Genomic DNA, 16,677 nt, shown 5'->3' with positions numbered 1-16,677 from the left:
GCGTCAGACCCAACTTTTTTTTTTTTTTTCAATAATTTTTATTCAGATTTTCATAAAACATACAAGACAAAATCATAAAACATTCAAAGACAAAAAACAAAATCAAAAATAGTTAAACAAAAAAAGAAAAAAAGGAAAAAAAAACAAAAATAAAAAATAAAGAGTAAAATATTGACTTCCCATTTGTCAAAGATCAAATCAGTTATAAGTCTATAATATATAACAATCCTGTCTCTTAAGTCATATTATAAAATCACTTTCCTCCAGTAGTTATCTTACTTAATCATCAAATCTCATAAACATTACTTTATTCTTTCCACAAAAAGTCAAAGAGAGGTTTCAATTCTTTAAGAAATATATCTATCAATTTTTTTTTTCCAGATAAGCATATCGATTAATCCATCTCATTACTAATTATGATAATCTTATTGTCATAAACCATAGTCAAAATAAACATTTCAATTAATCCATCACATCAGAATCTGTTAGGTTCAATAATTTCAGTAGCCATTGTTCTATTATCTCTATTAGTTCCATTTTCCATCTTCCATCTTCAGTAGTCTTGTTAAGTCCAGTAATTTCAATATCCAATCTTCCATTATCAGTATTCCATAATAATCTTGCTGTCAAAGCCATAGTCATATAGTAAGAGTCTGATGGGAATTACCTCTATCCCAAATATTTTCTTGCCATCCATTCTGAATAGGTTGCTGAAATACTGCTGTAAAATCATATCTCTGTTCTTTTTTTCAAAATACACTGGGTCATCTCTTAAAAGTTTTTCCATTGTCACATGGCTGCAGTTAATTCCATAGATTTTCTCTATATTGGGCTCCATCACATCATTCCAGTCCAGAAGATTATCCATGCCATTGATAACTTTATCTCTAGAATCTTCATTCATTTCTTCAGAGATAACATTGAGTTCCAAACAATAGATTTTATTTCTAAAGTCCATAGACTCCAAATCTTGTTCCTGTTCCACGTTGGTTCCAATCTCCGGGATCTCCTCTCTCACAGGGACCCCTATTCCAGTCTCCAGGGTCTCCTCTCTCACAGGGACCCCTGTTCCAATCTCCGGGGTCTCCTCTCTCACAGGGACCCCTTCCAGGGTCACCTCTCTCACAGGGACCCTTATATCTTTAATCTCCTGCTTCATTTTACTCAATTCAATTTTCATTATCTCAATCTCATCCATTATTTTCTGAAACATAGTTATTTCCAGATTTTCAGCCACTTTCTTAATTGCCATTTTAAAAGAAAAATATAGGAAAACCACTTCTTATTTCAGCAACAATTGGGTTAATACTCCAAACTTGGTGACATCACAGTATAAACAGAGCAGACAGCCTTATCTCTCCAATAGTTAAGTAAACAAAATGCAGTTCCCAGGATCGAAACAATTAATGGCAATCGTCAAGAAACAGATTCGTCAAAATAAAATAGACCAAAAAGAGAGTAGTCTCAAAACAGTATAATATTTTTCAAAATAAAAATCTGGAATAGAAATCCCTCTTCTGTGTATATCTTTAGAATGCAAATCCAGGACAGCTTTTTGCAACAAAAACAGAGATAAGCTATTAATTAGTGCGTAGCAGAGAGAAGTTATGGCTCCCCAGTGAGATGTCAAAAACTGATCAATCTGGCAAATCTCTTTTAAACAGCAACAATTTAAGTCAAGTAAAAGAAAAATATAGAAAGAAGGGTGCTTGCCTGTTAGTGCGTTCTCTCTTAGAAGATAAGATGAACGTTCGCTTTAACAGATAGAGCTTGCTGTTGAAAATCCGTCCCACCTTCGTCGGCTGGACCTCGTCCCATAAATTAATGAGATCTGGTCGTCCCAACAAAAATAGGCTTTGAGGTTAATCTCTTCGTTTCTCCCTACCCGGGAGAAGTTTAATCAGTCAAAAAAAAAAGAAAAAACTGACTGATATATCTGAATAAGCTTCTTTTGAGGCAGGAGCCCGTCTCAAAAGCAGGCACAGGCTAAGTCACCCTTCCCGGAAGTCCGTCAGACCCAACTTTAAAAAACGGTGCATTATCCAAGTCCTTAAGCAAAAGTTCTAGTTTTTTTGGGGGGGGGTGTTATCAGGACGCTTCCTCTGGTCACCGCCTTGTCATGGTCCCACCTCAGGGTCCTGCTCTCAAAACGGTTCTCTCACTGGCTCTAGCAAAGATCTCTCAAGATCCTCCTGCTAGGCAGCACCACCAGACACTCCCTGTAAACAATATTGCCTTGAGACTGTGCCTTCGTCTCCTCCTGGCTTATTGCTACGTTGTGTCTGGGTGCACTTGCAGGCCACAAGACCCCTGTATCTTTGTGCCTATAAAGATTACAGCCCTGGGTTGCTCTGGATACCTGATGATGTTACACTATCTCTTCACCGCTGCCATCATTGATACTGTTTCCCAACCTTGGTATATACCCTGCCCACCCTTCTGGTCTGTGAAAGTCCAGCCAAGGATCGGCGTTTCGGTAAACCAAGAAATATTTATTTATATACACAGGGAATAACAAGATTACTTCAAGGTTCAGTCAACAAGCGTGTGGTTTCATAAGATGTGTTACTCTTTATGTTTTTTAGTCATCAATAACCTGCCTCACTACCCGCCTAATCCAATCCACCCTATCCAAAAGCAACCCGCAGAACCAACCAACCGAACCCCCTCTCAGCTGTCATCCTCTCATTTATACCTTCAGACACTCAGCCAATCATCATACCACATTCTCCAACATTCCAACCCATGTACTCCCCTCCTCACTCAGTCTATTTACCACATATACTCTAATAAACCCACACTTACATATTTACAGTATTATATATACAGGGACATCACAGGTGTCAAAATATTTTCTGCTATGCTGGTTGTTTTTGTCCACCCACAAGAATTTTTTTGGGGGGAGAGGCAATTTCAGAATCAGGCAATATTCTTGGAAGCATTTTGTTTGCACAGTCTTGGCTTGTGTAACTTAAATAGTGGGAAATGGTGGTAAACCTGCCTGACTTCAGCTATTGTCACCTGATTTTCTTGGGATAAGTCTCTTTTGGATGTGATCTGTGGCATTATTTTCTGTTGTTTCTCTAATTCCTTGTGTTTTATGCTTTCAGCATGGCTTACCACTGCATTTTTTCTCTCATACTTAACTGAAAACCCCTGATGGCACAGAATGCATTCTGCCGTAACTCTGTTGATGTTGTGAAGTCAATTTTTGAATGCATCGACCTTGCACCAGTCATCATTAAAACTACACAAACACCTTCTCTTTTTTCCTGTGCCACTGTCTGAAGGTCCTTCACAACCACCATTGTTTGTAATGATTTGAATGTTTTTGTTTAAATTTAAGAAAGAAAAATGGTATGACTGACCAGTATAGTGCAGAGAGGCCTTCTGGCTCAGTCAGCGGGCAGCTGCAACACACTTTGCAACAGAGAGATACAGAAAACTGTTCTTGAATACTCAGCTCCTCCTGTCTGTCACTTCCAGCTATCTCTGCACCTGTACCAGTCTCCTAACTCCTAACATTTACCCAGGATTAATTTCAATGTTTTTTTCCTCTCTTTACAGACTACTACCCTCCCTTGTATCTCCTGCATCTTCCTACTTAGGCCTCTTGAGATGACAGGCTGGTGTGAGACCACAATGGTGGCTTGTAGTCACATCTTCAGTATTGGCTTCAAGAGGTTCTATGAGACTGAGGTTAAATCCTGGACTCCAGGCCAGACCTGGAGGGTTGGCAAGTCTCCTGGAGATTGAGCTCAATTCTTGGTCATTCCAGGCCAAACTTGGAGGGTAGGCAACCCTAAGATCTGAATATAAATGTTAAAATTACACGTGCAACACAAATGAGGTGAATAAACTGAGATGGCTCGTTTTGCAAATTTGCCCTTATGGGTCTCTTTGTATGGGATATTCCACCTGTGTCTTCACTTTGAAGTGAATGGAGCTTTGTCTACACACACATTGGATGGAAAACTTTGACAACTCATATGTGCAAATAGTTTGGAGAACTCATATTGAACTGGGCCCTTTTTTATCTGCCAAATGTAGATGACCACAGCCTACTTTTTTAAAAAAACATACTACTACTACTACTACTACTACTTTTCCTGAAGACTATTGAGTACGCCCCAAGGATCATTGAGCACTCATGAATGGCACTACACAGAATTGCTAAATACTACAGATTGGAACAAAGGAAGATGGTGTCGGGAAGTAGTGGGGGGGTAGAGCATCCATGATCTCTATTTTTACTGCCATAAGATCACCACAAAAGGAGGGAGCAGGACTGAGAAAGGTCCAGATCTGGCCTATCCCCCAACAATGAAATAGGGGGGAATACATACAAACACAAAGCAGGCTTCTCCACATGAATCCTTATCTTGATGAGAACCTGTGTGTGCAAATGGATGCTGTATATATAATTTGTAGCACAATCCATCCACTTGAATGCATATAGTCTTGGTATGATAACCAACCAGATTTAATAACTTCCTGCCCATTACTCTCACCCCTCAAGTAATTGCTCAGTGCTGCTATGGCTACTGATCAGACTAGGGCTGTGTGTCTACAGCTGGTGAACAGGAGTTGAAGAGACTTCATGCATTACACTGTATTATTTTTTTTAGGTAGGGTAGTAAAATACAGGCTATTTTGAGGCACTGGAGGAGAGAGGTTGTTCTTGATGTTCTGGAGATAATGGTGCTTTTACCTGCACAATAGTTAGAATGAATGACATCTTGAATCACATGAGGACCTTTAAGAAATGTTTCCCACATTTACTTGAGGTTCACTGGAAATATGGGCAAAAGGAAAATGCTCCCTGAATGAGGTTATTGCAAAACCAGTTGGCCCATTCAAGCATGCAGATGTTTTATTTAAATATTCCTCAGATGTCTGATTTATTCAGCATAACACATCTTGTTATACTGTCCTTTTGAAGTACAATACAAATTTCAAATCCCCCCAAAATTGTCAAAAAACAACAATCTTGGTTTCTTTGTGTGATACACAGAAATAATTACATTTCATTTACAGTACAGATGCATTTTACACAGTCGCCAAGTCATTCACTACCGAAAAACAGCATTTAAATCACCTAAAACACTAAAAGAAATTTTAGCATCTGAATTCTAGAGAAAAATTATAGGATTTTTGCATGGGTGATGGTCAGGCTAGCTTTATGGAAAATCTTACCAAATTCAAAAGAGAGGTGTGTGTGTGTGCGTGCGTGTATGCGTGCATGTGAAATGAAGGTCACACTGTTGGAATGTAACCTGTTCTATAAGAAATGTAACATCATAAGAGACCAAAACTTTAAATCCCAACATGGCTTCACTGGGTTATGCATTTTGTAACATGGAACAGAGTTGGCCCTAATAAAAAGACACATGGGCAATGAACCAGGAGATAGTGGAGATGCTGTTGCACCTATAGAATGACACTGCCTCAGCAGCACAAGTGGATCCCTATGGGATAATGTATGGGTCATCACTCCATTGTGGTATCTGTTCTGTTTTCCTCTTGCACAAAAGCCTTTTGAGAACCCAGTATGTCAGAGCTCTGTATTAAGACCTGTTTTTGCATGCAGATTACATCTCCTGAATATGGGCCTTTGTCTCCAGGAGCTTTCTGTAACAGCCATATTCTCTCAGCAAATTAACATCCATAAATTTAATTCAGAAGTTCAATGTTGCTAGAAGAAGCAGAAGCAGAAACGGTTGCAAATTGTTGATACAAGGGCAATTTTAAATTCAGAAAATATTTCAACACAAATTACAAACAAAGCCAGCTCTGATCAAAGTTATTTAGAGGGACAGTTTATAAACCTTGAGCTGTCTTTCCTTGCTTTTTAACATAGTGAAGCAAACCAATGACTACTTCACCATTATCTAGTACACTATATGCAAATGTTTTATTCAGCAGGAGCCAAGGGTTACAACATCTGATTATCAAAATGGAACCATTTTTCTGTGACTGAAGAATGAAATGACTATGTGGTTTTGGTGGAATCACTTAGAAAGATCAAAGCAGGGAACAGAAAACTCTGGCTTTGCATATTATAAATTCTCAGTTGAGTAAAAAGTCCAGACTTCATTCACAAACTCTGTAGATTCTTTCCAGTGTGCAGAAATGAATGAGTCATTCTAGTGCAAATGACTAAAATAATGCCTATGTATTCTTCTTTTATACGGTCAGTTATTAAATAATCACCTATTTCACCCTTTTGTATTATGTTTCATAAATTTAGGATGCAATCATATGTAAACCTACCTGGAAGTAAGCTCCACTGAAAAACTTCTGCATTGAGATGTATGGAATTGCACTCTGACTGATGGGTTACCAGACTTACTGATGGGTTATCAGACTAATTCCGTATCTGCCATAATAGATACTGTGTCTCATAGGAAATACCATAAATTATCTAGCTTTAGATCTATATCTGTATTTATCTTAACTGTTTACATGAGGCAAAGCTCCCACAGTCTGGTGCAAATGTAAGCCCTGGCAACAGGCTCTGATGTCAGAGGGGCAGTAAATCCACTCCAGGTTTTAGTCCAAACTTTCAAGAAGCTATACAAGGTGCTCAACCTGTTTTGGGATTAGGTTTCAGCACCTTGGACAGCTCCTTGAAAGTTCAGACTAAAAAATAGAGCAGATTCACTGCCCCACTGATGTCAGAGCCACCAGTCTCCACTGCCTGGCAACCAGGGTGGTCAGATGCAAAAGAGGAGGACAGGGCCCCTGCATCTATACCAGTTGTGCAGAAGAGGGCATTTCAGCAGGTGTCCTCTTCTGCACAACTATTAGGTACAGGAGCCCTGTCATCTTTTTCACCTGGCCTCCCTAAAGGCAACAGACTTATTGCTAATGTACTGAGAAGCAGAATAACAGAGACTAAAATGAGTACATTTTGGAAAGGATAATCTCAAAGGGAGAAACGTGGCTGAGATGAAAAGATGAGGGAGAGATAAAAGGCCTTGCCTTTTCACCTTGAACTCATCTTAGCACAAAATGTACTCATCTTCAAAAGATGGACAAGAAATCTCTGCTTACTCAGAGGAATATTATTACTGTTACTGATGCAACAAAACCAAGGCCAGAGCTGATCAGTCCAGAGGACTGGACTGGGAGAGCCTGCACTTTTCCATTTCCCATCCACTCAGCTATAAAGGAGGACCTGGCCTAATGGTGTGGCAAAGTGAAATGTGTTTGGATGTTACACTGGTCACATAATACTACAGCAACTGGTGTGGTTAATCTGTACTACTGAAATTGGTTGGGAATAGATGAAGATGGAATCTGATGACCAACATCCAATATATTATTTTTAATAGGACATAATTTCAGACAAGAAACTACTTAAGGACATTCTTACTTCCATACAGTGCTGGATTCAATGATCAGATTAGGATATACCTGGCAATACATAGTCGTATAGGACCCCCTGTGGCAGAGCAGCTATACAAATCTATCTAGTAATTTCTTGAGAAGCACCTTCAATGTTTAGTTACATGTTCTTACTTAGAAATATCTTTTTACTGGAAGATTTGAAATGATGAAAAACCACAATGTTCCTAAACAAATTAGCAACTATGAAGGTAAGTTCCTTTTCTGGAAATAGCATTTTAAAAATCCTTTGAACAATAAAACAAAAAGACAAATTTAAACAGTAAAGTTTGTGTATTGAACCTACAGTGGTATGAGTAATTCTACTGTGGTACGTTCCTTTGATGTCAACTATTGTTTTGCAACAGTGGGTCCAAAGCTCACATTTCAACAGTCATCTTTGTTAGGATATCTTACTAAATGTTCCAGAATACAGACTTGACAAACAACATTTTAGTAATCCTTAGGAAAACTTACTTGCATGTCTCCCAATGCTCAGCTTGTCCAAATAGTAGCACAAAATAGTAGTGAAGTTTTAGAGATGTCAATCACTAATCCAAGTTATTGTCACTTCAGATGAGAATTACACTGAATCACTACATTAGGAAGACAGTCATTTTCAGGAAACATAAAATGTAGAATGGTGTTCATAAAACAGGGCTTCTTAGGTAATTTATGGAAACTTGACATCCAAGGGGGGAAAAATGTAGCAAAAGGTAATGATTGGTTTTAAGGAATTACAGTGTAATGAGAATTAAAGAAACCTTTTAAAAAAAAATCTACATTTTTGATACAACAGTTTTGGTTATGAACTTATTTAAAATGTTTCCATATAACAGAAAATACTGTACTGTCTATCCAGATGATGATTTTATCTTGTGTAGCTGAACTTGTGCAGTTATATAAAGAAAAGCCTGATTCCTGATACAACAGATGTATATTGAATTATTGCAGTTGTAACAGTACCAAGGAAGCAAGATAAAACAATGATAAATACTAAACTAACTGAACACCTCAAGTTCACTAATGCATGTTTTGAGTGAGAAATACTTAACCCCCCCCGAAGGAAATTATTTGTACAACCATGGAACATTAACAATCAGTTTTTTTTGTAAATGCACAGAAATGCCCCATTTCTACAGTAAAATGTTATCATGCCTAATGTGAAATAAATAACAGAAGTAAACTCAGATCACAGCTCCAAAGAATTTTCACATGCATTATGGTTATTTCTTTCAATTGATACAAATATTGTATGAGCCATTTTCTCTATCTCACTTTTCAAATCACTTTGTCATGGGTTCATGGTTTATCGACAGGAAAAAAGAGAACACATTATCAAAACTTTATTTCCAGCCTTAGTTTTGCATTCAGTTGGGAGTGGTGAGTGGTGGTTGTTTTTTTGTTTTGTTTTTGATATTTTATTAAAAAGATTTTTCATGGTAAGAAGAAGCATCAATGGGAGACATTTCATTGTGCTCATAGAGTAAATCAAAAGAGTCACAGAAGAAGTTGCTCCAGAAAAGTTCAAGTGATGTGTAGAAATTCCATTTGGTTGCCCACAGCACTCAATTCAATATTGAAAACCCAACATATTTTGAATCTCCAGAACTCCTCATCCATTTTTTGCTGTTCCACTGAACAAAGGGTTGTTGTTTCCCTCTTTCTTCAGGTATTCTCTTGGCTGCAGTTCACCTTCTAAGTGGTCTTTATTCTAACTGTTTTATAAAGCAGATACTCTCACAATGTTTCCTCCTGAATACCCTGGAGATTCTGGTCTATCGTCTTCCTCTGGCGTAGTCACAGGTGGTGTTGGAATGCTGATTATTGCTGTGGTTACATAAGGCTGCTCACAGTTTAGTTTAACACACTCTTCCATTTTGGCATTTAAACTGGATCGGCTAGAGAAGTTTAAAAAAAAACACCAGTGGATAATAAAATTATGTACGTGCTTAGAGTTTTATTCAATTTGGGGATGTCAGGAAACCATCCAGGATTTATTTATTATTTGCTTTATATCCTGCTCTTCCTCCCAATAGGAGCCCAGGGCAGCATGTAGGATGCAACTAAAAATGTCTATATATCTCCCAATGCTTATTCTACTCTTCATCCACCACCCTCAGCACATTTTAAATGGAAGTGTTATGAAACAAGTTCAGAATAATAAAGTATAGCATTACAAAGGGGGGCAGGTCTGTGAAATCACCATGACTAGAATACCAAGGCTATTTTCTGGTCTACTAGCTCATATTGATCCTAGTGACTGGTTGTACCTCAGGTGGCTGTATTTGCTATTGAGAGCAATGGGACACCTGGCCCTAGTTACCAACATTAGTTATCCCAACCTAGATATCATAGATATTATAAATACACCTGAATCACAGACATGTGAAATTTTCCTGTCCACACAATCTTTCCATTCATTTCAGTGAAGTGCCACCATATCTGGGTCCAAATAAGTGTTTGTAAAGATCATGGCCTCTATGGAAACAAATGGAGTAGGCCACACATGCATATCTTTGTGTACATGTGAATGTATACAGATCTCTGAATTGCAACAGATTCTGATGTGCTAAACTAATGTTTTGCTTGTTCTGGAGGCTAGTATTTCAACATGGGTCAGAGCTTTCACAAGACCAATGCACTTTACCAAAATGTCCTGAAAGGTCACATATTTTGACTTCACCATTTTACAAAAAAAATGGTCATATCAGTTAGCTTCAATTACATAAAACTCACACACCAAAGTATTTTTGAATAGGTGTAGTAATAATATAAAATAATGGACTGCAACTCTCAGTTATATTTTGAAAATATTAGGACAGTGAGAATTTTTCAGTGTGTTATATCAGTTGTAAATATTAAGTCTTGTGTATTAAATGCAAGGGTTTGTTTTTTTTAAAAAAACCCAACTCTCTCCCATATGGTGTCATATGAGATCAGTTGGTAAGCTTGTAGTAACAATTTTGCCCAGTGCTATGAGTAAATTTAATGCTCATCTACACAGCAATATTTTTCCAATAAAGACATTCAGTCTTAGATTTGTTTGTTTTGTTCTGAATGAGATCATCTGTCAAGGAAAAGTTTGACCTATGGGCTTCTGAATAGCTATCTGTAAAAATACTGGCCCTACAGGATTCATAGGTGGTTTCAGTCCATCAGTGGTTTGGCATAATGTGGCCACCGATTGTCAGCTGAATTACAAATGGGAAGACTTTCAGAAAGTAGTTTAGGTAAAGTCCAACACTTTACACAAATGGTTTGCCATGATACTTAAAAGTATCAGCATTCATTCACTTTTACTCTCCCAGGTAAGCACTTCAAAATCATTATAATCAAGACTAGGAAAGTGCTTTCTCCATAACATGACAGACACAGGTTACGACCCAAACAGAGGAAACACACACACACAGAGGCTCATGCTCCGTGCCAATTCTTTGATAGGTAGGCTCGAACATAATGTTATCTCTGTCTAGAGGCTGAACATAATGTTATCTCTGTCTAGGATCATTTCTAAAGCTGAAGTACCTGTTAGACAGAGGTGTTCTTTCCATGCATCTGATCTGAATGGTACTGAGTTCTTGAACACTACTTGGACGGCTGCCAGTTATGTTGGCATTTGGGATGCGGAATGTCTTTTTATGTCGCCGTGAGCAGCAAGAGCTTGTCACTCCATGTTGGGAAGAGACAGAGGGACTATGGCTGGACTGCCTGTTGACAGTAGAAACCTCCATGCAACTTTCTTCATATGTTTGTTCATCCACAAACTCGTGATTCTGCTCAATATGATGTAGAAAGGAAAGCAGGGTTAAAGTTGAAAAATGGCCATGATAAAAATAATGTTTTCCCAAGGCACATAGTTCAGCCCTACTCATATTTCACTGGAAGTAGGTTGGTTTGTTTATTTAGTAAATTCATTAGCCCCACCATTCAAAATACAATATTTTCCCATGACTGCTCACAATATTTAAAGTCATATAAAAATATAAATAACATAATCACCAGCATAATGGCAGCAGTAATTTTTTTTCAAATCCTTCTATATTATTTGATTCCTGTCATATTATAGCCAGCCATACCAATATAAGACTTAAAACAAAAATACTGTCTATTGAATCCCCTCTCTAAAAACAGTCCTGAACAAAAACATTTTACAGCCCATCTAAACAATTATCAAGGAAGAGGCTGACTTTATGTCATGGGAGGGAATTCCATAGCTCTTGGGCAACCACAGAAAAGGCCCTGTCCTTTGCACCTGCCAGACAGACCTCCCTTCCTGGCAAGCATATGAAGTTATGTTCCTTTTAATGGAGTAAGTAAGCATGAATGAGATTTCAGCATGAAATTTACACCAAATTGTTTTGATGAAGAATTTAGCAGTACTGGAGTGATCCTATAGTTAAGGTGAGTAGCAAAAACAAGGTTCCATTGTCATAAGCCTCAAAATTCTATAGCTTATTTAAAAAATGACATGTTTGATGGATAACATGAATTGTGGCATACTTGAAGTAACAGATAAGGTCTACAAAGCTGCTACATTTAAAGCAATCCAATAAAAATCGCAACAGATACCGTAAATTAAAAAGTGCTGAAAATTTACATTTTGACCTCTTTTTTCAGTTATTAAGAATGCATATCACATATTTTATTCCAATTTTGGTGAAAACTACTGATGTACTTTATTCAGGCTTGCTGCAGAGCAGACTCTTTCATTGGTTTTGTGAAGTTCCTAAGTTATTAAGGCTTTCCTGCACAATTAAATTCTATGGAAAACAAGTATTGGTAAGATATTGTCGTGCATGACTGAAAGCAAAAGCGAAGCTAACCTTTTGCTAGAAGTGCAGTATTGCAGAGGGAGCCACCTAGTGGATGCTATGTGCAATACGTATTCATTTAGCTATGAAATATCACTGGGTGGTGCAATGGTTAGATGAGGGTTCATCAACCTGTTTTGGGTCCATAATTTAAAAGCTCTGAGAAACTATTATGGCAGACCACATTTGTCTAATGGCAAGACAAATAACAACATATTCTATGGGGAATACGTTCCATTTTTTCAATGTCTCACAAAACCACTCATTCAAAAGTAATAATAATGGAATGGTTAACCAATGGTGTGAATTTAGATTTAGATTTGAACCTAGATGTGCCATTATCTACTCCCTTTAAAAGTATTTCTGTGATTTATTAGTTAAAAGAGAAGTGTTTTTAATCCAAACATTAAAGTCCTTGTCACCTTATGGTTTGAATGACAAATTAGATTTATCTGTTTTTCTGTAAATTAACCCTGATTTCATTGAGTTTCCCTCTTTGTCATTTGGGCCTATTTTTCAAGAGGATACTTGTTATAATTCTTATTTGATTTAATTGCTTGTTATAGTATTCTGTCTCTTAAAATTGCACATATGATTAATGGCAGCTGACCTTGATTTCTACACATATAGAGCCATGGCTGGTGTTTTTGGTTACCTCCCTTGGAATTCCACTGCCCTTTTTAGGGATGTTTGGCATATTGTGAGGCAGCAGCATGATGCGATCCTTCCTTCACCATGGGAATAAAGCAGACGACAACTGGTTGATGGGTGAAAACAGGCCCCAACTTTATTGATGAGAGTACAACCATGATGGCATGGCAGTAGGGCAAGAATCTGCTTCCATTCCGTCAGCCCATGCTGAGGGACTGCTGAGTCAGCCCAACAAGCAGTTGAGAAACACCCTTGGGAGCTGGTCAGCGTTAGACTCAGGCGTGGCATTTGCCCATCCATCTGTGATCCTGCTGGCCAATCTGTGGGGATGGTTCCAAGTGAGATGAGTCCTGGCCTCTCCCAAGCTGGGGGCATGTCCCACTAGACCCCTTATGGGGGTCCCTTTTTATGTTTGATCCTGCCCAATGCCATTTCTGCCACAAGTTGTGACAGAAGTAATGAAACCTAACAATTACACATGAAACCACTGAAGGATAGGCAAAAAACCTGCTCAGTCGGGGACCAATTTGATTGAGAGGAAAAATTCCTATCTGGCCCTAATAATCAGTGACCCTGTTATGCACAGCTCAGTGATGCACTAAAGCAAAGGGAGGATGGGTGGGAAGTCCACCACGAGAAGAAAGAAGCTGGTGACATTCAGGCCAAGGTCTTTAAAGCCCTGGCCCATACTCTCCCCACCAGGGCTCTTGCAGAATCTCTGATCCCATGACAGCAAGTATGGGCAAGAGGAGGAATCCCCCTCCCATTACCCCAGGGGTCCACACACCACCCCATAAAGGCACCCCACACTGGGAGCAAAGTGGGTATTGGCGGTATGACATCTCCTATAGGTTATTTCTACAGCAGTATTTTTTCTTATCTTAATAATTCTGGATTCTTTCTTTATAATTTCAGGGATAATCATTACCTTGGAGAAAAATGTTTTCAGCTTTGGAGTTTTGGAAGGCTACTGTTAAAATTGACAACACTGACAGCTTCTTGGCTGTAGCTTTTTCAGTTTTTTGTCACCTTCAGTTATTTTATTTATCATTTTTTTTAGTATTGCTGTGAACCCAGTGATATCTTGGGAGAGTCAAGATTGGCTGTCGTCCATAACAGCCATTTCTTAAGAAGCATGGAAATGAAAATACATTTTGGAGATTTCATCAATGAATTAACTTTACTGTTTTATTCAACTGATGTACAGAAGTTGGACTGTTTATTATTCTTGCATGCATAAAGGTTTTATATTGGTTGTTAAACTTTACTGAGCCATAGTTTTGGATTGTTTTGTGTTTATTCATTCCTACTGATATACAGGACTCATTGTTTATTGTATGTAATTATATCACATTATATTATGATTGTGGTTTGAACTTTATTATCAACTCATTATTTCAGTCATCTATTGGTCTGTGACTTGATCATTCTGCATGCGGTAAGGTTTTGCCAGCTGAATTGTCATAGGGAACTTTTGGTATTGGCTAAGAAGACTCCCTGTATTGATGTTGCATGATAGTTGTGCCAGTGCCCACATAAATTTCCCTTTGTATCTATCCTCCCCCTTTGGCATATCTTTTTGCCATCAGAAAGTTGTTGAGGACTCAAGAATGGGGATGAGAGGTTCAGGATAAGGAAAGGAGCAAGGTTTCTCTGTTGTACACTCAATTTTAGAGAAGTTCAGTAGTGGAGGGAGCTGGTGATTACTACAGCTCTCTGTTATAGTGACTTCCTCTTTGGACCCCACTATCACAACCAGCAAATTATCTTGTCAGGCTGTCCATGGGTTAAACTTAAATATTAATCGTTCAAATACAACAATATTGTCAACAGAGCTAATAACAAATATGACTGCCATTTTCTCCATATAAATCCTGCCACCAAAATAATTTCAGAATGCTGCTACTTCATGAAATTTCCTTTGAAAGGTATGATGAAAACATACTGCTTCAGAGTAATTCTTAACTAAGAGCAACAGGAGAACACGAAACCAACACCGTATTTATTTTTCACAACCACAAGGAAGCTGCAGGTTTATCATCTTACCGTGGTTTTTTCCAGACAGTGAAGCAGGTGGTGGTGCTGGATTTCAAAGGAAGAACCAGATTTGCCAACAAAGACTTCTTGTTCTTCACCGCATAACTGTTAATACATTGAATATTATATTATTCTTGTTTGTGAAGAAATGGACTTTAAACAGTCCTTGATTAAAGCACATCTGAGCTGGCTTTGGTTTGGTTTTTTTAAGTCTACACTGCAATGATTTATCATGGAAATACTGATCAATATAAAATCTGTGCATATTAACGGATCATTAGATTTTCTTTAAAAATAAATTTCATTTTTTTCTAACAACCCGATTCACAGTTCATTTTGTATTTGCTCTTAAAAACAAGAAAAGTGAAAGCATTTAAGCAAATGATCAGTTTACCCCTCAAAGTAGCTGTTGATCAAATCTATTCTCCATGAAAGATTTGTCTGACATTCTAGTACTTTTAAAAAGACATCTATGGTGATCATCAATATATCTTGTAAGAAATTCCATATGTTAATGGTATTTGCACACTTTACAGCACAATCTAAAAGCATATCAAAGAATAATCAGCAATTCTTAATGCTCTAAAGCTTTCCTGAATAGGTGGGCTTTAATCACCTCTATGTCAGGAAGAGGTTGCACCTCTTGAAGGAAATCGTTCCAGAATCCTGGGACTCCTACAGATAAAGGGCCTGATCCTTGCCGCAGATGACTTCATTTTTTATATTAAGTGGGCAGGTTGGTAAACTGGTGTTCACAAGTCTGTTTGGATGTGTGCTGTGCTTTATTGCTTCTCTTTTAATGAATGCACTACAATAATGTGTGATTTAGCAAGGGACAGATCGAGAGGAAATTAACTGCAGGAGAGAGATTCTGATGCAAACATATTCTCATTACAGCAGAGATAAGTTGTTGTCTGTAATATCCTAAAAATCAAAACTTCAGACCAGCATGAAATGTGCTGCAGACTAGCAGGTGTTTGGACCACCCTACTCAGTGATGTATCTGCCTGTCTTCATGTGAAGGGGAGATGTTTTCTGGAAGGCAGCTGCCGACTCCTGGGAAGTGTGTTCGAGGCTTACAGGATGAAGGCTGCTTTTGGAGCTGAGCAGGGAAGCCTCCAGGACCTTAGACTTGTGTGGGCCCAAAGAGCTGACTAAGCCCCAAGGAAAAACATTTGGCTGAACTGGCTGTCACAGGGCCCAGTTAAGAAGAACAATGATTCCTTCTTCAGCCTAAGGATAACTGTCATGCTACATTTGAATGTCTGTTGCCTTCCTCTGACGTGAAACAGAACATGGATTGCTGGGCTATTATTAAATGGCGTTTCTGGATTTAGAACACACATGGTCATTACCTGCTGCAGCTGGTTACTGAGTAAGCCATTTCTTTTGCTCTGCATGTAAGCATTTGCAGTCCCACTCTTTGCTGCACGGATCCTAGCGAGCCTGGCTTTCTGTGTTGGCGGAAGGAGGAGGGTGGAAATGAGGAAAAGAAAGAAATGTCACTTGTCTTGGCATCTAATGTTCTATTTTCAAAGAAAGATAACAAAGCTAATTGGAATGTCTTCTCTATGAATAGCAAGGTCCCTAATCATGGAAGGGACTCTTTCAACTGGGCTTTCAGGTGCAGTGTTTTCACATTTACAATGCAAATGAATAATAAGCGTTCTTTTCTCAGCATGCATCAGCCAACCAGAACAATAAATGGTGTTTACACATTTTCACATTAGGCATGTTGTTTCTTCATTTTTACTGTCAGTGCGATCATGCCATTGCTTGTACGTCA

General features: G+C 38.3%; 1 protein-coding gene across 1 annotated transcript in view; it reads right to left on the bottom strand.

Moving 5' to 3' along the window:
- Positions 1-9,112: 9,112 nt before the first annotated feature.
- The window catches only part of KCND2 (potassium voltage-gated channel subfamily D member 2), a 531,244-nt gene continuing 523,679 nt past the window's right edge, over positions 9,113-16,677 (bottom strand). Inside the window, exons 3-6 of the mRNA XM_061637849.1 lie at positions 16,247-16,345; positions 14,901-14,996; positions 10,918-11,165; positions 9,113-9,290 (exon numbers count right to left, since the gene is read on the bottom strand). Of these exons, the coding sequence (XP_061493833.1) occupies positions 9,113-9,290; positions 10,918-11,165; positions 14,901-14,996; positions 16,247-16,345 (621 nt within the window). The remainder of the gene's footprint in view (positions 9,291-10,917; positions 11,166-14,900; positions 14,997-16,246; positions 16,346-16,677) is intronic.

This window comes from Rhineura floridana, chromosome 8 (assembly GCF_030035675.1).
Source record: "Rhineura floridana isolate rRhiFlo1 chromosome 8, rRhiFlo1.hap2, whole genome shotgun sequence".
In the NCBI taxonomy this organism is placed as follows: domain Eukaryota; kingdom Metazoa; phylum Chordata; class Lepidosauria; order Squamata; family Rhineuridae; genus Rhineura; species Rhineura floridana.
Note: the sequence above shows the minus strand (reverse complement) of the source record. Positions and strands in the feature narration are given on the sequence as shown.